Source organism: Dipodomys merriami, unplaced genomic scaffold (genome assembly GCF_024711535.1).
Source record: "Dipodomys merriami isolate MVZ:Mamm:240054 unplaced genomic scaffold, mDipMer1.0.p SCAF_2, whole genome shotgun sequence".
Classification (NCBI taxonomy): Eukaryota; Metazoa; Chordata; class Mammalia; order Rodentia; family Heteromyidae; genus Dipodomys; species Dipodomys merriami.
This window is the reverse complement of record NW_027203381.1, coordinates 1,467,621-1,487,430: the sequence shown is the minus strand read 5'-3', so window position 1 is coordinate 1,487,430 and position 19,810 is coordinate 1,467,621. Positions and strand designations below refer to the sequence as shown.

The 19,810-nt window shown below is 52.1% G+C and overlaps 1 protein-coding gene across 1 annotated transcript in view; it reads left to right on the top strand.

Moving 5' to 3' along the window:
- The window catches only part of Tshz1 (teashirt zinc finger homeobox 1), a 74,002-nt gene extending 54,552 nt beyond the window's left edge, over positions 1-19,450 (top strand). The window contains exon 2 of the mRNA XM_070028942.1: positions 14,814-19,450. Coding sequence (XP_069885043.1) covers positions 14,814-18,040 — 3,227 coding nt within the window. The 3' untranslated portion in view covers positions 18,041-19,450. The remainder of the gene's footprint in view (positions 1-14,813) is intronic.
- The last annotated feature ends 360 nt before the right edge of the window (positions 19,451-19,810 follow it).

Genomic DNA, 19,810 nt, shown 5'->3' with positions numbered 1-19,810 from the left:
TCTCAGGGACAAGGTCAGTGCTTCCCGGGCTTCCCCTCCCCCGGGGTCGGCTCCTCAGGAAGTGATGGGTACAAAGGGGTTTATTAGTCCCATAAATCGCCCTTGCTGTCAGTCAAACGCTGAGACACGCAGGACATGATACGGGCCATTTTGGTGACAGAATATAAATCATGGGAGATTAAATTATTAGATAATTTGGAAACTTAACAGTTTGCATTTTGTACTTCCAATTGTTTTGCTGACTTGCACTTTTCTTGGCTGTCCAGGGTTTTATTAACCGTCTTTAAGACATCTATCACCTCCTTCCTCTTCATTTTCCAATGGGCAAATTTCCCCAGGAAGGAGGGTTGCTGTACTGATGTCTGCAGTGGCTGCTCCAAAAAGATTGCTGTATTTTCATTGACATGCAGCGCATTACCATAATTGGCTTTTCTACATGATAGGAGAGAGGAAATAATAATGTCATTTTATTTACAGCCAGAGTGTCGCTTTATGAGACTTCTCCAACTTTCTGCCATGCTGTGTAGGTCAAATGACATCTTTTGATCAGTCCTGTCCAAAGACATCAAAGCTGAGTGGCATGTAATGGAGACCTAGTGACAAACCAAATCTAGAAAAGAAATAAGACTGCCAGTTTCCCATTAAAGAGCCTGCTAAACAGCACAGCTTCCCTGTGTCGGCTACGAGACCACTCTGACCACCTAAATCAGGCGAATGAAAGGAGGCTGAATTGGACATTAGTACTGCAAATGACTGCCCTGATTGCCACGACTTCCCTCCGCACCCCCCCTCCCCAAAAATCAGCAAGCAAACCATGCGAGCTACAGCCAGGCTGCGCTGCTCTGGGCCCGCTCATTTCTCTCCTGCCACTCGCTGGTTTTCTGATCTGGTTTATTTAGGTTTGACATCCGCCAAATGGTGTAGCGGGATGTCTCTGACAGATATTCTTACTGATTTAACGGGCGGCACAACTCAGGAAAGATGGATCTTCAGAGACAAGATTTCAGAGCGGTTGTTTTTTCCTTTTCCACCCCATTTTCCTCCTTTATGATTCCAGCTGATGTGTTGTCCCTGTTCACAGTCAAATCATTAGGGCCCTAAGGACTTGGGAAGACCTGGGTTTGGTTGATGGCGGCGCTGTTTGAGGTTGACTGAGAGAGGGGCAAGGTGGCAGGGATTCTGGGAGTGGGGGGTTTAAAGTATTTTGAAGTGACTGTTTTACTGTAGAGATGAATGAAATAGGTGTTTTTTTCTGCTCTAATATAACGAGGTAGACCTTCTCACGTGGAATGTTAGGTTGTGGATGGGACAAGCAGCTGGTATCTACCTACTTTGGGTTTTGTTTTTGTGCCGGTACTGGGTTTGAACTCCGGGCTTGGGCGCGCAAGGCTGGCGCTCTACCACCTGAGCCACAGCTCCACTTCTGGCTTTTTGGTGGTTAATTGGAGATAAGAGTCTCACAGACTTTCCTGCTTGGGCTGGCTTTGAACCTCAATCCTCAGATGTCAGCCTCCTGAGTAGCTGGGGTTACAGGTGTAAGCCACCAGCGCATGGAAGATGCACTTTGAATTAAGTCAGGGGTCACTCATGCTTTAGTCCCTTGTTCTCGACAGTATTTCCCAGATACCTACTTGATAGGCACTGTGGTAGCGGCGAGGAGCCAGGGCTCCTAAATTGTCCCCCCCACAGGACAGTGGGTGGTGGGTGAGAAGCCTCTCTTCCTAGGTGACACAGAAGTCTCCCAGGGGGAGGGTCCTGGAAGACTGGCTGAGGGCCATCCCAGCGGTCAGGCAGGTGTTATGGGGAGCCCCACAGAAGGAGCCAGGGGCTGGCAGGGTTGGAAACTGATTTCATTTGCCCCTCTCTTTTGGTGGGACTGAAGTATATGCAACATGAAGTTTGTCATCATAGCCATTAGGGTACAGTTGGTACAGGTGCATCAAAGACCCACACGGTGTCGGGTAGCCATCACCACTGTGTGTTTCCAGAAGTTTCTTATCCCAAATGGGATACCATTGAACCATTACCCTGTCCCAAGCCCTGGGACCCTAGAGACTGTCCATCTGCTCTGGTGTGGGGGACAGCCTGGCAGGAACACCAAGTCATTCCACAGACCTCGTGGCCGTGCACACACTGCAGTCCCACAGATCTCTGTGGCCGCCCATCCACGGTGGTCCTGCCAGGCCCTCCTCGAAAGCAGGTTGCCAGGGATACCTGGGACCCCAGCTTTGAGGCTTTGTACCAAGCTTTCTAGCATTCGTGGAGACAAAGACCTTGCTTTGTAATCACTCATGGCCATCTGCCCGGCTGGTGGAAATGCCCCCGCTCGGCCATGGAGGACCAGGTAGATGGGAAACCACCACCTCTGCACACCCCTGAGCTTGTGGAGTTTGTCCCCAGACCTCTGGGCCTTGGCTTTTACCCATCTGGAAGCCTAGAGGACAGCGATCGATGCCCTTCAGGGATGGTGAGAAGTGGGTCAGCGTGGAGCCCTGGCTATCCTGCTTGCTCCAGAAGAACGGTGAGAAAAGCACCCGCCATTGTCATTTCGAACCCTGTCCGTGTGAAGCATAATGCTGGCCGAGAAGACGCTCTGTGGGTATAAAATGTTTTCCCCAAAACAAGTGCATTGGGCTTTTTTCCTCTTTTTCGAAGTAATGGTGTCTCCCAAACCAATTACTAGTGTACTGTGGGAAGCCTCTTTCTTTCTTTTTTTGGGGGGGGTCTGGTCGTGGGGCCTGAACTCTGGGCCTGGGCGCTGTCCCTCAGCTCTTCAGCTCAAGGCTAGCGCTCTACCACTTGAGCCACAGTGCCACTTCCGGCTTTTTTCTTTTTGCTAATGTGGTGCTGAGGAATCGAACCCAGGGCCTCAGGCATGCAAGACAAGTGCTCTACCAAGGCAAGCTACTTTCCCAGCCCTGGGAACCCTCTTTCTAGAAGAGTCATTATCCATGTAGATAATACATTTGATTCCTATTCAAGATTAGATTTCAGTATTGGCACTAGAAAAATTGCTTCTGATGATCCCAGTGGGCGATTTATCCCTTTTACCTCAAAGATGTTCGTGCGTGCCCACTGTTGGTTTTGTTTTGGAAGTGCTGAGGGCCTTGAGAATCGCTCACATCAAATGTCCTTTCTCCTGCCTGTGGCTTGGTTTTCCCAGGCTCCTGTACAGCCCACCCCTTAGCAGAGTTAGAATCTTCTCGTGTGAGTTTTCTTTCTTTTCTTTCCACTTTTTCCTCACTGATGGAAGCATGCTCTACGTTTCTTTTCCAAGTGGTTGCTGGAACAGAACCAGATGAGGTGGAGGCAAGGGAGATGCAGGGGAGTTGGGGGAGGCGTTGCGGTGGAGGATTGGCTGGTCTCAGAAGAGCTCTCCCGGAAGTGGGGCTGTGGCTCAAGCGGTAGAGCGCTCGCCTTGAGCTGAAAGAGCACAGGGACAGCGCCCAGGCCCAGAGTTCAAGCCCCACGACCGACAAAAAAAAAAAAAAAAAAAAAGAAGAGCTCTCTTGCTGAAACAATGGGACAGATCTCTTTTCCTTGTGGTCCACAAATGAGGATTTCCTCGACGCTGTGCTGTAGAATTCCACCCCTGGTTGGCCTGGGGGGTGTTTGTGAGGTTGTCTGGGAAGCATTCAGAACAGAAATGTCCCTAAACTAGTTGTTTAAGCTGAAAACTTTCAACGCAGGTAATGACTGGGAGCACCTGCTAATTGGGCAGCGCATGGTCGCAGTCGGGAAAGGAGAAGGCGTGGAGAGCTGCAGGGTGCGATCCGGACCTTTGCCGTGGTGCTGCTCTCAGTCTTGGCAGTCAGCAAGGTTTAGCTTTCCTTCACTCAAGGATGCAAATGAAGAGTGAAATCCACTCACCTGCTGAATTGCCGTGTCGGGCGCCCCAGGCATCCGGGCTCGCAGTCTTCCCGAGCCCCATCCACTCCCACTCAATAATGCAGCAGGAGTTTGCTCTACCAAAGTGTCACCTGTCTGGGTGAGTTGTGCCCGTGCCTATCCAAAGTGACAGCCATCTTTGAGCACCGGCGGCTCCGACTGACTTCCCTTTCATCATTCCTGTTGGGAAGGGAACATCGCTGCTTGGTGGTGTTCCTCTTCCTCCTGTTCTTTCTCTTTGTCCCTCCCTCCTCCCCTCACCCTCCACCCCCACTCTCCCAACGCACCTGATCAAAACATCATCACTGGCAAAGGTTCCTCTCTCCAAATTAAATGAATCCAAGCAGCCTGGGAATTTTCACGCAGAAAGGAAGTGCAAGGCTGATGTGCAAAGTTAATGAATCTGGTAGCGTCGAGCACATTATTGAGCCCGGATAATGTGATCCAGCCGCCTTCCTTCGCCTCACTCTCCCATAAAGAATGTGCGGAAGTTAGTTATGTGGCGTGATTCTAACATCTGTCCTACCGCATAATGGCAATTTGTATAAGTAATGGAAACAGGTTAAATACTTCCCTTCTAATGTTGCCAGCAGGGATGAAAATGAACATTTCAATGAAATCATCTCGACAGAGCTGAGAGGGGAGGGCCTAGACGGATTCCTCTCCACTCCCTTTGGTGATGGGAGCCTAATGAGAAGCTGGGGTGGATAGTTTATCAGGGAAGAAGAGCAAGTAAGTCTCAGAGATAGAATCTCTGCACCACTCTGCACACCTTGCTTCACTTGGCAGACCTTTGCTAATAACCTGTTCTTTTCATTCCCAGAGAGGCTGGGAGGGAGGGCAGGGGGAGGGCGCTGTGTTCCTCTGATGGCTGCCTGCAAGGGTGATCTGAGTCCATGCTGGAGGGTTCCTTTCTCCTCGTTACCGAGTCCTGGGAAGGAATCCACTCGGCGTGGCTTGCACTTGACATGTGACATCCTTTACTCCCTGAGCCACTTTATGTGGATCACGGTTGCCATTTAAACAGCTTACTAAATTGGAACTTGGTCCTTAGTCTGTGTGTACTGTTGAGCACACGCCTCCATTCTAGAGCAAGAGCCGGCCCACGGCCAGGAGAGTTCTCAGACATGCCATGTGGCCCAGCGGCCTTGTGAACCTGTGTGTTCACACAGGCACTGCTTCGCATGGCCTTTCCGTCCATGTTTCTACACCAGAGTTGGAAGTGGAAGCTCTCGGTCACTAGCTCCTTTCACTTCATGCCGATATCTGAATGATTCCAGCTGTCCAGACTCGGGAGTGTGGCAGAAGGTCTGCTGAATCACGCACCGCTTCCACTGGGCACTTCCCACTGGTGGGAGCAGATACAGGTGTGCGCTGGCTCGCTCGGTCCTGTGAGCAGGCTCTGCAGCGGCCAGGTTGTACCTGCTGGGCGAGTGTATTTGAGAAGCCTTTCTTCTATTGTTGTTTAACGAAAGCAACCTACACTTTTGTGCCTGTAGACGTAGTGACGACAAGGAGTTTCAGGAGCCCGTGGAATACAAAACACGGTGGCTCAGGAAAACACCTTTATTTTGTGCATAATTGGGGTGCAGATCGAGGTGCAGGTTGAGCCGGGAGAGAATGCACACCTAATTGCTCAGAGCCAGTGTTATGAAGACTCTGGGGGATTTGGGACTTTACTACATTTAGCCATTTAAAAAAACCAAACAAATACAGCTGTCACTTCTCTCCATCCTTAAAATGACTGCCGACATGAGCAAGTCTTGTTTTCTTTAAAGAAACAAAGATGTTTGGGGGCTGCGACTTGAGAAATGCAGCTTTTATCTAATTTGTTGACGATATGTTTGTGCCTCATTGTATAGTTACAATTTGAGATGAAAACATTCTTTTCTCCATGCAGTAGAGGTGTATTTACAGAGCAGGCCATTGGGGCACACATGGCCGGTGTCACCCTCGGCCTTCACGGAGTCTGTATGCTGCCTTGTGTCCACTTGTGTGAGTGCATGCAGGATTTCACAGGGCCCCCAGCGAAGACACACTTTATGACCAAAATCCTTAACAAGACTTAATTTTGTAAAACTGAAATGGAACCCTAAGACCCTCTTGATCCTTCTCCACTTAGAATGGTAGGGCCGATGTCACATGCCTTCGCACGTGCGTGCACACACACACGTGTGCGTGCGTGCGTGGGAAGGCTTGGTGGCCTTGTCCGACTGCTGGTACTGGCTTGTTCAGATGGATTCTGCACGGCTCATGAGACAGATCCACGTGACAGACATACCGTACATTCACACCCTCACACTCCGCACTGCCCCGTTGTGCGTGAGAGGCTCTGCAGGGTGTGGGTGGGGGCCGCGATGGTAAAGCTGTTATGACACAGAAAGAAATAGCAGAAATGATGATTGGGAGTCTTTGTTTTATGTGATGGGGGGAAAATGTCACTTATTTCTATGAGGGATTGTAAAAGAAGAGTTTTATACTGCAGTTACCGTCCTCAAACTTGCTCATTCATTAGATTTCCCCGGGGTGGGCCGCGGGGTGCACCCACGTGCTGTGGGGGCAGGATGTGTGGAGGAACTCAGTAGCCGTGACTTGTTGTCTGTGATTCAGTGGCCTTGCTCTGAAAAACCTTGGTGCTAAAAAGAAATCGTATTCATCCCCTTTGTGAAATATTTTCTTCTCATAGTTTGATTTCTAGAAATAAAAATATCTACAAATACCATACCATATTTCAGTACATTTGTATTCATCTAGCTAAAGAGTTTTAGAAAATTGTAGCTTATAATGAAAACAAAAGATCATCATAAATAATGACTTCAGTTGAACTTGGAGGTTCTTACGTGTCTCTGTCTGTCTCGGTCTCTCTCTTTGTCAAGGTAAAAAAAAGAAGAAGGAATCTTCAAAGGCAATTATGAGAATTCACTGATAATGGTAGAAGAAATAGGCCTAATTATTCTGATAAAAATTATATTTTCTGTCATGATCGTATAGATGTAACATTCAAAATCAGACACCAGTATTGTTATTGAAAGAACGTCAGGTTCTGGGCGACCTTGAATTTCGTTTCCAGCCAGTGTAGAAACAGTCACGTGGAAACTGCCACAGTACTGCAGCCCTGGCTAAATAATTGGTATCTGACCAGGGTGAGTTCCTGGCCTTGGTGCTAAACCTTGGTTTCCTGCCCACACGTGTGTGTGTGTGTGTGTGTGTGTGTGTGTGTGTGTGTGTGTGTCCCTGCCACTTGCTTAAATCCATACCTGATTACCCGAGATTGACGCTTCTGTCGATCTTTTTTATCCTGTTTATGTTCAGAGAATCAGCCAGTGTGTGTGTGTGTGTGTGTGTGTGTGTGTGTGTGTGTGTGTGTGTGTGTGTGTGTGTGTGTGTGTGTGTGTGTGTGTGTGTGTGTGTGTGTGTGTGTGTGTGTGTGTGTGTACCAGTGCCAGGCTTGAACTTAGCCTGGCTGCTGTCCCTTAGTTTTTCCAGCTCAAAGCTGGCTCTCTGCCACTTGAGCCACCCCTCCACTTCTAGCGTTTTGCTGTTTAGTTGGATCTAAGAGTCTCACAGCCTTTCCTGCCCAGACTGGCTTTGAACCACACTCCTCCAATCTCAGCTTCCTAAGGAGCTAGGATTAAAGGTATGAGCCACCAGCATCTGGCCAAACCACTGGATTTTAAGATGCAGTCTTCCTCCTAACTTGTAGGTTAGATAGACGCCGTGATAGCCCTTCTCTCCATCTCCTGTCCCTCAGTCCGGTGCTCTGAGAACCCTCACAGAGGCTCACAGCAGTTCCTTTTGTCTCGTAACTTTGCGTTACTTGTGAAAGAGCACGGGACCTGGCAGGCCGCCGGGGTCCTTGTCTGGTATACCACCATGATAGCATGATACCACTCATGATAGCAGTGAGTTGTCAGAATGAATGTGTTTACTCAGAGTGACATTTCCTTCCATGTTAGGTTTGCCATCTGAAGAGGTGTGCAAGTCTCTTCTGCATTTTTGACCATCTTCTGTCAGGTGACCTGAGTCAGGTGGTCAGTCAGCTAGCACGCACGGGCGGAGCCTATGCTGTAGGTCTGGATTGCTAAGTGTGTGTGCACATGCGCCGCATGTGGGCTGGCGTGCTAAGCATGTGTCCTTGGCTTCCCCGGGGGGCGGGGCCTCTTGGATGACTGATGAGGCGTAGGCACATGGGCGGGGCTAGCTCAGTCTGTGCTTGTCTACCCTTCACCCTCTGTTTTAACTCCTCTATTAAATTCTTCAGGATCCTCTTCCTTCTTCTTCCGGACACCATTGAAAATGGAAGGAAAGGTCTCAGCGCGCCATTCTGCCGAAACAGGCCGCAGACTACAGACAAAAAATTAATATATGCAGTGCTTATGGGAAGAGCAAGGAAGGGTCTTGAAATGAGGTTTCTGATTTCTTAATTTTCAATTGAATTCTGGGGCAGGGAGAGAAAGAAGAAATTATATTTATGTTAGGGCCATTACTTGTGGATTCCTAATTGAAATGGGAATGGGGGAGAACAAAACCTTAGGTTGTTTTTTTGTTTGTAGGCCCTGAAGTTCTTTTTTTTTTTTTGGGTCCGGTCATGGGGCCTGAACTCTGGGCCTGGGCACTGTCCCTCAGCTCTTCAGCTCAAGGTTAACGCTCTTCCACTTGAGCCACAGTGCCACTTCCAGCTTTTTTCTTTATGTGGTGCTGAGGAATCGAACCCAGGGCCTCAGGCATGCAAGGCAAGTGCTCTATCACTGAGCCACCTTCCCAGCCCGGCCCTGAAGTTCTTGAAGATGGCTTCTGTTGGGTTTAAGGAAAGGAACAGTTTGATGACAAATCAGAGGCATGAGCAAACCAGTATGTTTATGAGTGGCTCCAAGCTATAACAATTTACCAAGGTGACAGAAACATTTTTTGTCACTATCAGATCAGCTTTGTCCGATGAGTGTCAGCCTTTCCTCCCACAAGATGTCAGAACCGTGTTAGTAAATTAGTGGCTGTCTTGCTGGCCGTTGGTTTGGCTGGACCAGGTTTGAACTCGGCTTTGTGCTTGCTGGCAGATGCTTCATTGCTTGAGTTTTACCCCAGCCCTTTACTCTCAGATTATTTTTAAGATAGGGCCTTGCCTTCCGTTTTTGTGTCTGGCAGGCCTGGGTTTGAACTCAGGGCCTTGTGCTTCCTTAGACAGGCCTTCCTCCTTGAGGGACATGCCTCCAGACCCCAGGGTCTTGCTTTTATGCCCAGGATGCTCTGGACTATAGTAAGGATGACAGATGTGTGTTACCATGCCAAGCCTTTTCTATTGAGATAGGGTCTCATGAACCTTTTTGCCTCTGCTGGCCTTGAAGCATAAGCCTCCTGATCTCTGCCTCTGAAGTAGCTACCGGCATGAAGCACCAGTTCCCAGTCAGTTCTTGCTTGTGTTTTGATGTTCTTTCCTGATTAGGAAGAAAGCCATATCTGCTCCTATCTGCTTCCTCTGCCATTTTATTCCTGATATGTGCTGACTTTCATCAAACCCCTGCTCTCTCCATAGTGAAAGTGAAGTTAATCTACAGATGACCAATTATAAATTTGGAAGAAGAATGTGTTTTGCAAGATTCTACACCTAATTGAAGCTCTACTCTTATCACTTAGGTGTGTGTGTGATCCCTTTTGTGGATTGGCCCCTTGGAATAAATGTATTTTGATATAATGGCCATCTGTTCGTGGGTATCATGTTTGCCAGTCTAAAAAAGTAGTTTAATATAGATCAACATGCAATTTGGAAAGATTATCCAGGCTCACCAGGCGGTGAGCTATTAGCTAAGTTTGGTGTTTATTGTAAGAAAGTCACCAAGCAAAGCTGAAGACGAAAGACTCTGAAATGTCCATTTTCCTCTCCGTTATATGTGCAAATGAAAGCAGAGTGTACAATCCAGGTGCCCCAAACTCCCACCCTGCCCCCTCCCCAGGGCCTGGCCCCAGCTTCCCTCCCACGCTCTTCTTTCTGCGGTCAGAACTTTCATATAGGCAGACGGGAAGGGAGCAGGGCAGGGCCCGGATGTCCTCTGGCCCACACCGTGTGCAGTCTACACCCGGTAGGCTTTTGTCAGGAAAGGCCAGCCATGTTGGTCCATTTGGCATTTAGTGGTGTGTGTAGTGGCTCCAAGGGCCTGGTCCGTGGGCCTCTACCCTGCAGCGTGGGGTCGTGTGTGTGTGTGTGTGTGCGTGCGTGTGCGTGCGTGCATGCGTGTACATGTGTCCCTCCTGTTCCTTCCGTACGTCCGTAGGACCTGGCGAGTGGAACAGAGGCTCCTTCCGTTCAGGATGCTGTATGGCAGTCCTGTAGACGCTGCGACTCAGCGACGGCAGGGACTGGTTTCCCCCTGGTTTTGGCGGCCAGAAGTTCTAGATCACAGGGCCGGCAGATCTGGTGTCTCCAGGGCCTGCCCGGGGTCACCCTTGGCGTGGAGGGCAGCAGGCCTCTGGCGCTGCTCCACTCACCAGGCCGCCGCCCTGTGACCCCTCACCTCCCCACACCCCTGCCTCAACGCTCCGTCCTGTTGTTGACTGGGTGGGAGGCATGGCCACAGGTAAGCGCCGAGTGAGGCCTGGTGATGACGGTAGTGCTGTCGTTTTCACCTTAAACCCTCATTACCATGGTTACCGTGGCTATGGTGCGTAGGGGGGTGGGCTCAGTGCACCGGCTGTCCGATGCATTCCGAGACCCAAGTCTATACCTTCCCTTCTGCCCTGCTCTGTCGTGGACCAGGGCAGTGGCCATGCTAGCACAGGCCCTGCCAAAACGGATAGATGTCTGTCCTACCCCATCTCTGCTGTCCCCGAGTCCCGGCCACCCAGTGCACGCTCTCTCCAGCTCACCCCGCAGCACGGGTGGCTGCGAGGAGCTGATGGTGTGCGGCACGTTGCGGGCCCGGTGGTCTGTCCGGGTGGTCTGTTCTCTGCCGACAGCTGTGTGTGGCGGCAGGTTTGCCCCTGAAGAAAGGCTGTGTGGGGCCTCATCTCCGTTCACCTGAAAACCTTGGAGAAGATTTTGAAGATACAGATATTTTTCAAGAGTCACTTCACCAAATGATAAATAACCTATTTATTATCTAAAGAAACCACTGTGACCATAGCCCTTCCCATCAGAGCCCACTGTGTAGCTCCACCTCTGTCCTTTAATCCAGGGACTTTCTTGTGTCCCCAGAGCCCACTGTGTATTTATTTACTTATTTATGTCAGTCCTGGGGTTTGAACTGGAGACTTCATGTTCTCACTTGGCTTCTTTGCTTAAGGCTGGTGTGCGACCACTTGAACCACACCTTCCCTTTTCTTTGCTGGTTCATTGGAGATGAGAACCTCTTGGATTTGTCTGCCTGGGCTGGCTTCAAACCAGGAGCCTTAGGTCCTAGCCTTCTGAGTAGCCAAGCTTGTAGACACGAACTGCCAGTGCCTGGCTACAACTCGCTTTTTGATGTGTGAATGATACTGCTTCTAAGAGCCTCACCGTCACGGTGGTGGGAGAATCTGACGCTGGTGCATTGTGGTGGTGTAACCCTGCAAAGGACATCGTCACTCATAAAGCTTTTTCTTCATTTCCCATTTCACACAATCTCCTTAGATGACTCTCCCAAAAACGAAATGATTGAGCCGGAGGGCATCACACTTTCAATTTCTCCAGTGCTTTTTCTGGTTTTATTTGCTATCCCCTCGTTGTAACACGGAGTCTGGCATAGAGCAGGCCTCCCACCCTCTTCACACAGAATCACTTCGGTCCCTTTCCTTCCTCCCTCTGCCCCCTGGCATAAGTTGCTAGAGGGACCGAGAGAAATGGTGCATGATGGTGAGGGGTGTCTGGACGCAGTGGACCCCCGGAAGGAGGGCCGCTGGGGCGTGGGAGCAGGGGAGGGGCCGGGCGATGGACACAGGAGGGTGGAGGCGGGAAGGGTTTGATTGCCCACCCAGGACAGGCAGGGGAACCAAGATTGGCACTCAGGGTGACTGGCAAGAGTGCCTGGCCACTAGGAGGGATTCTGGAATGGTGAGGTGTGTGGACGGCTGTTGTTATAATACCTAGGGCTGGAGAGGGCAGGAGGGAGGGGGTGGGGGGGCACAAGTCACCTCCAAATGGAGGAGTCAGAGAGGTGAGCACGTAGGCCGGAGCTGTCCCCAGCTGGCTGGACCCAGTCATCACCGTGGGCCACACCGACACTTCCCTCCCCCTGACGTGACCCCGCCCCCGGCCTTGCTGTCATACCTGCTTCATTTCTACCCCAGACTTAAGCTTAGGGGGGCAGGGGTCTTCCCACCTCCCAGAGTGGACAGCAGGCCTGGGCTACTAGAGCCATTTATGGTAGAACTCCCGTATCCATGGTTTTGCTCTCCTGATGCAGTCTGGAGATATTGGTTGGGGGAATTTCAGGAAGAACTCGTAAGCGTAAGGAGCATGCTCTTCTGAGTGGTGAGAGGAAACCTCCCACCCTCTTTCCCTGGACGCATCCCTTTGTCCAGAGTATCTGTGCTGCATGCACAGCCCTCTCTCAGTCATCACACAGCCTTTGTGGCACCCCGTGCCTGTGTTCAGGAGCCCTTGTTTTATTTAAAACAGTCGTCATTTTATTACGCTATTACGATTGTTAGTCTCTTGCTGGGTGCGATCTATAAATCAGTATGTATGTACGTCCTGTGTTCTAGCAAATGCAAGGTTTGGTGGTGCTCTGCAGTTCAGACATGCTCAGGGCCTTGGAATGTTTCCTCCATGGGCGGGGGTTGCTGCCTTACTGAGCAAGGGTGACTGCCCGGTGGCCCCCTGCGGGGACCTGGCACACCTGGCTGTGAAGGAGCACTGTCACCAGCAGGGAGAGACGCATGGAAGAGTAGATTAGAGCAACCGAGGCCTCCCTGGGTGGAGAAGCCAAGCCGGCCAGATGGAGTGGGGGGCTAGCCGTCAGGACAGAGAACGGAGATGCGTGGGCCGAGCCCTCGAGGCCTGGGCCTCCATGGTCCCAGGGCGCAGGCCTGCCTGAGGCCTGCCCCGGAAGGTTCCCCTCGGGGTGCTGCAGGCTGAGATCTGCCGACCCGGACCCGGCACCGTCCACCTTCAAACCAGCCCTGTCCTGCCCAGGACATACTGCAGCCCTGCGTTCTCCCTCGAGTCCACAGAGGAGGTGGCCTGTCCCCTGCCTGGGTCGCTCAGGCCAGGCTCGGAAGAGCCCACAGAGCTCGCTCGCAGCAGAGGATGAGCTCACAGAGCACTTCTCAAAGAGGGGTTCCCCGGGATGAGCGGGCAGCCTCACGGTCCTCCTCGCTGACCTCCGCGAGGGCTACGTTTTATAGGAGAGCCTTACCCAGAGGTTGACGCCTGTTGTGAAAGCCCGTGGTCTCACACTGTTGACTGTTTTTCTGCACTAGCCATGCAGCATTAGCGGAGCTGTAATTCCTCGGTGGGTTCGTGGAGGACTGCCGGTCTGTTCCCCCGCGGACGCAGGCCCCCGTGCTCCTGCCTGAGCTGTGCCTTCCGGCGGAGGTAGAGCAGAGAGGAGTGCATGCATGCAGAAAGCCCGCAGGGCCTCAGCTGACATGCCTCCCCACGTGACCGACTCGGCCGTCTGCGTGTGCGTGTGTGCGTGCATGTGCGTGCGTGCGTGTGCAGAGGTAATCTGCGTGTGCGGAGCGTGCTCACTGGAGCCTTCATTTGCAGGTGTGGACGCCTCCTGGCGCTCCACCTGCCCCGGCACCCTCCCTCAGGGCCCAAGGTGTTCCCTGCCCCTCCTGTCACCGCTCCCTGAAAATGCACGTTTTCCTGCGCATTCAAGAATCTCTTTGCCATGCTCCCTTAGGATCTGGCTCTGATAATGTGATAATGAAGGATTGTATTTAATGAGACACCCCTCTCAGGTCATATCAATGCATTTTAATAGGGGCTTTCTGGAGACTACCTTAACCCCAGACTTTCCACATTGCTGATGGAACATTGGTCCGTCTGTTCTCTCAAGGAAGAGAAGTCAGAGTCCATGCTGACATACACTTAGGAGTGGTGACCCATCAGCCAGTCTTCCTTTGGTCTCAAGATAGGTCATCCCCTCTTAAAGGTCTGACATGACGCTGACGCTTTTCCTGCCCTCCTGGTGGGAGCACCGGAAACAGCACCTGCTGCCCAAGTCCTCACCTGCTGGGGTAGCCTTGGAGCAGCGAGGAATCCACGGATCTTAGGCTTTTGTGGCCAGCTTATTCGACTCGGTGCATTGGTGTAGCGCAGGCAGCCATGTTTCCCTCTTTCTCCGGGCTGGTGTTCTGTGGCAGGGAGAGGCTGGGTCTGATCAGCCGTCATCACTGACAGACATTTGGCTCGTTTCCCCTTCCGGCTGTGCGGAGTGACACGGGCTGGATGTTGTATTGCAGTGGCCTTTGGTCTCTTGTCTGACAGCCCTACATAGGTGTAGTTACTCCGCTTTGTCTGCACAGGAGATAGGTGAAGCTAGGTTGCCTTTTTTTTTTTTAAGTGAAAACCAAAGTGCTTTTGTTGTTGGAGTATGTTAATTCATGGAACCCATAGGATCCTGCCTGTGAAGTGTTTTGCTGTAAGCATTGATGGCCAGGCCCTCACCAATAGGTGATTCAGGCAGAAGGCAGAGAGAATCCCCATTGTGGGCGGGGCCCCAGGGGGCATGCTGGGTTCCTTGGCCTCTGTCCCCAGCCCCCCAGCCAGCTGACATCTCTGAGAAGGGGCAAGGGTGGGGGGAGACCCCCACGGTAAGGCTGCTGTGCGGAGAAGCGGGCGTAAAACCCTACTCCTCGGCGCAGCGGCAGCAAAGCGGGCCAGGGTGGCCCGGGCACCTGGGTGCCTGGCTGAAAAACATCTTTTTAAAGATCACCTGACTGCTGGGGAGGCCGCGTCCTTGAAGATGATTTACTCCTGCTCACTGCGCTTCATTCTTCTCTCCTAGCTTATGTTCCCGAGGAGGAATTGAAGGCGGCGGAAATAGATGAGCAGCACGCGGAGGATGGTGGGCTGTCCGCGGACATTCAGGAGAGCGAGTTCGCGTGTCATGAAGAGGCAGAGATCAAAGAGCCCCAGAGCTACCAGAACTCTCCCGTCAGCACTGCCACCAACCAGGACGCTGGCTACGGGTCCCCCTTCAGCGAGAACAGCGACCAGCTGGCCCACTTCAAGAACTCCTCCTCCAGAGAAGAGAAGGAGGACACCCAGGGCCCCGACGGCATCTCGTACCCTCAGGACAGCTTGGCACAAATCAAAGCCGTGTACGCGAACTTGTTCTCGGAGTCCTGCTGGTCTAGCTTAGCTTTGGATTTAAAGAAGTCCAGTTCGGCCACCAGCAACAGCGATGCTGGCCAGAAGGAGAGCTCCGCTCCGCCCCCCACGCCCCCCACCAGCACTGCCAGCACCACGGCCGCGGCGGGGGCGGCGGCGGCCGGGACCGCCAGCACCAGCAGCAGCACCAGCAGCAGCCACAGCAGCAGCACCAGCAGCAGCGGCGGCGGCGGCTCTGGGTACGACTGGCACCAGGCCGCGCTGGCCAAGACGCTGCAGCAGACCTCGTCGTACGGGCTGCTGCCGGAGCCCAGCCTGTTCAGCACGGTGCAGCTCTACCGGCAGAACAACAAGCTGTACGGCTCGGTGTTCACCGGGGCCAGCAAGTTCCGGTGCAAAGACTGCAGTGCTGCCTACGACACCCTGGTGGAACTGACGGTGCACATGAACGAGACGGGCCACTACCGGGACGACAACCGGGACAAGGAGTCGGAGAAGACCAAGCGCTGGTCCAAGCCCCGGAAGCGCTCCCTGATGGAGATGGAGGGCAAGGAGGACGCGCAGAAGGTGCTGAAGTGCATGTACTGCGGACACTCCTTCGAGTCCCTGCAGGACCTGAGCGTCCACATGATCAAAACAAAGCATTACCAGAAAGTGCCTCTGAAAGAGCCGGTGCCAGCCATCACCAAGCTGGTCCCTTCAACCAAGAAGCGCGCGCTCCAGGACCTGGGGTCTCCTTGCTCCCCGGAGCCGGCGGGGGCGGCCTCCGAGGCGGCCCTGGGAGACTCGGCCAAGGACCAGAAAGTGGCAAACCCGTACGTCACGCCCAACAACCGCTACGGCTACCAGAACGGTGCTAGTTACACGTGGCAGTTTGAAGCCCGCAAAGCTCAGATCCTCAAGTGCATGGAGTGTGGCAGCTCCCATGATACCTTGCAGCAGCTCACGGCCCACATGATGGTCACCGGCCACTTCTTGAAGGTGACCACCTCCGCCTCCAAGAAAGGGAAGCAGCTGGTGCTGGACCCCGTGGTGGAGGAGAAGATCCAGTCCATACCCCTGCCCCCCACCACTCACACCCGGCTGCCAGCCTCCGGCATCAAGAAGCAACCCGACTCCCCCGCCGGCTCCATGGCTCCGGAAGAAAAGAAAGAGCCGGACAAGGAGAAGGAGAAGGTGCCGGCGGCGGGGGGAGACCCAGAGAGGAAGATCAAGGAGGAGAGCGAGGAAGGCTCGGAGAAGTTTGAGCCCACGACGGCCCTCTACCAGTACCTGCGCGAGGAGGACCTGGACGACAGCCCCAAGGGGGGCGTGGACATTCTGAAGTCCCTGGAGAACACGGTGTCCACGGCCATCAGCAAGGCCCAGAACGGCGCGCCCTCGTGGGGCGGCTACCCTAGCATCCACGCGGCCTACCAGCTGCCGGGCACGGTGAAACCTCTGCCGGCGGCCGTGCAGAGTGTGCAGGTGCAGCCGTCCTACGCCAGCGGCGTGAAGGCACTGTCCTCCGCCGAGCACAGCGCCCTCCTGCCCTCCCCGGGGAGCCTCACCCCGCCTCCGCACAAGAGCAACGTGTCTGCCATGGAGGAGCTGGTGGAGAAGGTCACGGGCAAGGTCAGCGTCAAGAAGGAGGAGAGGCCAGCCGAGAAGGAGAAGGGGTCCCCGGCCAAGGCTGCCTCCCCGGGGGCAAAGGAGAACAAAGATTTCCCCAAGTCAGAGGAGACCGGCAACAAGCCACAGAAGAAGGGCCTGGATGCCGAGAAGGAGAAGGCCAAAAAGGAGGGTCCGGCGGACGCCCACACCCCAAACGGCACGGAGCCTCTCAAAGCCAAGGTCACCAACGGCTGCAGCAACCTGGGCATCATCACGGACCACTCGCCAGAACCTTCCTTCATCAATCCACTCAGTGCGTTGCAGTCCATCATGAACACCCACCTGGGCAAGGTCTCCAAGCCCGTGAGCCCCTCCCTGGACCCGCTGGCCATGCTGTATAAAATCAGCAACAGCATGCTGGACAAGCCCGTGTACCCCAGCACCCCGGTAAAGCAGAGCGACCCCATCGACCGCTACTACTACGAGAACAGCGACCAGCCCATAGACTTGACCAAGTCCAAGAACAAGCCCCTGGTCTCCGGCCTGGCCGAGCCCGTGGCGTCGCCGCTGCGGGAGAGCGCGCTCATGGACATCTCCGACATGGTGAAGAACCTCACGGGCCGCCTCACCCCCAAGTCCTCCACGCCCTCCACGGTCTCGGAGAAGTCGGATGCCGACGGCAGCAGCTTCGAGGAGGCGCTGGATGAGCTGTCCCCCGTCCACAAGAGGAAAGGACGCCAGTCCAACTGGAACCCGCAGCACCTGCTCATCCTGCAGGCCCAGTTCGCCTCCAGCCTGCGGGAGACGGCGGAGGGCAAGTACATCATGTCGGACCTGGGGCCGCAGGAGCGGGTGCACATCTCCAAGTTCACCGGCCTCTCCATGACCACCATCAGCCACTGGCTGGCCAATGTGAAGTACCAGCTGCGGAGGACAGGAGGAACGAAATTCCTCAAGAACCTCGACACAGGGCATCCTGTTTTCTTTTGCAACGATTGTGCCTCTCAATTCAGAACTGCTTCTACATACATCAGCCATCTTGAGACTCACCTGGGCTTCAGCCTCAAGGACCTCTCCAAGCTGCCGCTCAGTCAGATTCAGGAGCAGCAGAGCGTCTCCAAAGCCCTGGCCAACAAGACATTGGGCCCCCTGGGGGCGGCCGAGGAAGACTTAGGCTCCACATTCCAATGCAAACTCTGTAACCGGACTTTTGCCAGCAAGCACGCAGTCAAACTGCACCTCAGCAAGACGCACGGCAAGTCTCCAGAGGATCACCTGATCTACGTGACCGAGCTGGAGAAGCAGTAATGTCCCCGCTGTGCACGGGCCCGCTGGACAGCGCACTCACTCCCCGTCACCTTCCAACCGCACCAGGCCAAGCCTGAGCCGCCCACGCCAGCCCTTCCTTGGTTGCTGAACTACCTGCCTATCTGGACCTTGGTTTTTCTTACACATATTTTGTAGTTATATTTATATGCTCTTTGTCGGGTCTGTGCATGTTATTTTCTTTTCTTGCTTCTTTTTTTTTTTTTTTTTACTTCCATGAGTCAAAGTCTGACCTTTATTTTCAACATCTGTTCTTGGTGTTAAGCTATCTTTTGTAGGAAACAGTGGGGCATACTACTCAGTAAAGAAAGACACAAATAGCAATGATAAAAAGACATCCTAAACTTAGGAAGTTGCCATGACAGTAAAGGTCATAGAATCTGGTAGTGTCAAATTTAACCCTTTGAGGACTTGTAATTGCATCTCTGTGCCTTTCACTCAGAAAAAAAAAAAAAAAACCAACAAAAAGAGAAAAAAAGAATAAAAAGGCTTAAAGGCATTTCATTCAGATCAAAAGCTGTGTCAGACACAAAACTTATTTAATAATTAAAAGATGAGCTTTTCTATGCAGGCTGGTCTGTGTGGGAGACTTGCATGCTCCCTTGGAGGATGGCGCTGTCAAAAAGACCCCTGGGGTTAGCTATCCACACCTTCACCTGTTTCAAACAGAAAACAAAACACCAAAAACACAAACAACAATCACCACCGCCGATACCCCAGTTGCCACTAAGCCCAGACCCTCTGGATGCTGAAAAATGCCATTATTGGCAAGAAAAAAAATAGTATGCAAGCTATTATTTAAAAAGAAAAAATGTATAAAAATGCTATTTCTTTCGTTTTTTTTTTTGTTCCTGTAAAATACTGCGGTTTATAGTTATTTACAAATGTAAGCTTTGGTACAAGCTGACCTTTCTATAGCGTGCTGCATTGATAAATGGAAAAAAAAAAATCTGGGGCAAATGTTGGAGTCCTTTCCTTGTAAATTACCAACATCAGCTTATGCACTTCTGTAGGTTATAAATGGTATCATTTTAATCTATCCTACTTTCTTTGTACCTTCTGGCTGTATGCTTTCTCTTTTAACTTTTTATATTGTCATTTTATATTAAATTTCTGTGTATATAATGTAAAACCACACTTTTTTGGATAAAAGTTAGTTCCTGCAGCTTGATTTAAATAGAGGAATTTTACGGGCACCTGTATCTTCCCAGATGCATGTACTCAGAGGAACTATCAGGCAAAAATAAATAAAGAAAAACAAAGCAAGCAATGCACTATTAATGATACATTTTGATGTTTGTCATTAATATTGTACAGTACATTTTGGTTCACACAATTAAAATCCACTGTTTTCTCACATGTAAAATAAACCCACACGCAGTTCTTGATTTACACGGATTGTCATGTCGTCATTAGCGGGCCTTTTGAGATGCTATTTCAGCAACAAGAGCTGTTGCTTATGCAATCAACCAACAAAAATTCTATTCAGAATCATCCGTTTAGCCTCCATGTGCTGACACGCTTCATTCAGATGTGAAGTGTTGCAGTTTTAAAAGTGATAATTAAAAATTTTACCTCCACTGGGTGTCGAGGGTTACTATTTAGCCATCAGCCATGGCTGTTTTCCACCTCGGTGGGCTCCACTACTGCCTTCAGAGAATCCCTCTGCCCTAATTAGAAATGCTTGCCACCACCTCTGTGCCCTCCCCTCAACCCCATCCTTCTCTCCCTCCCTCCCTCCCTCCCTCCCTC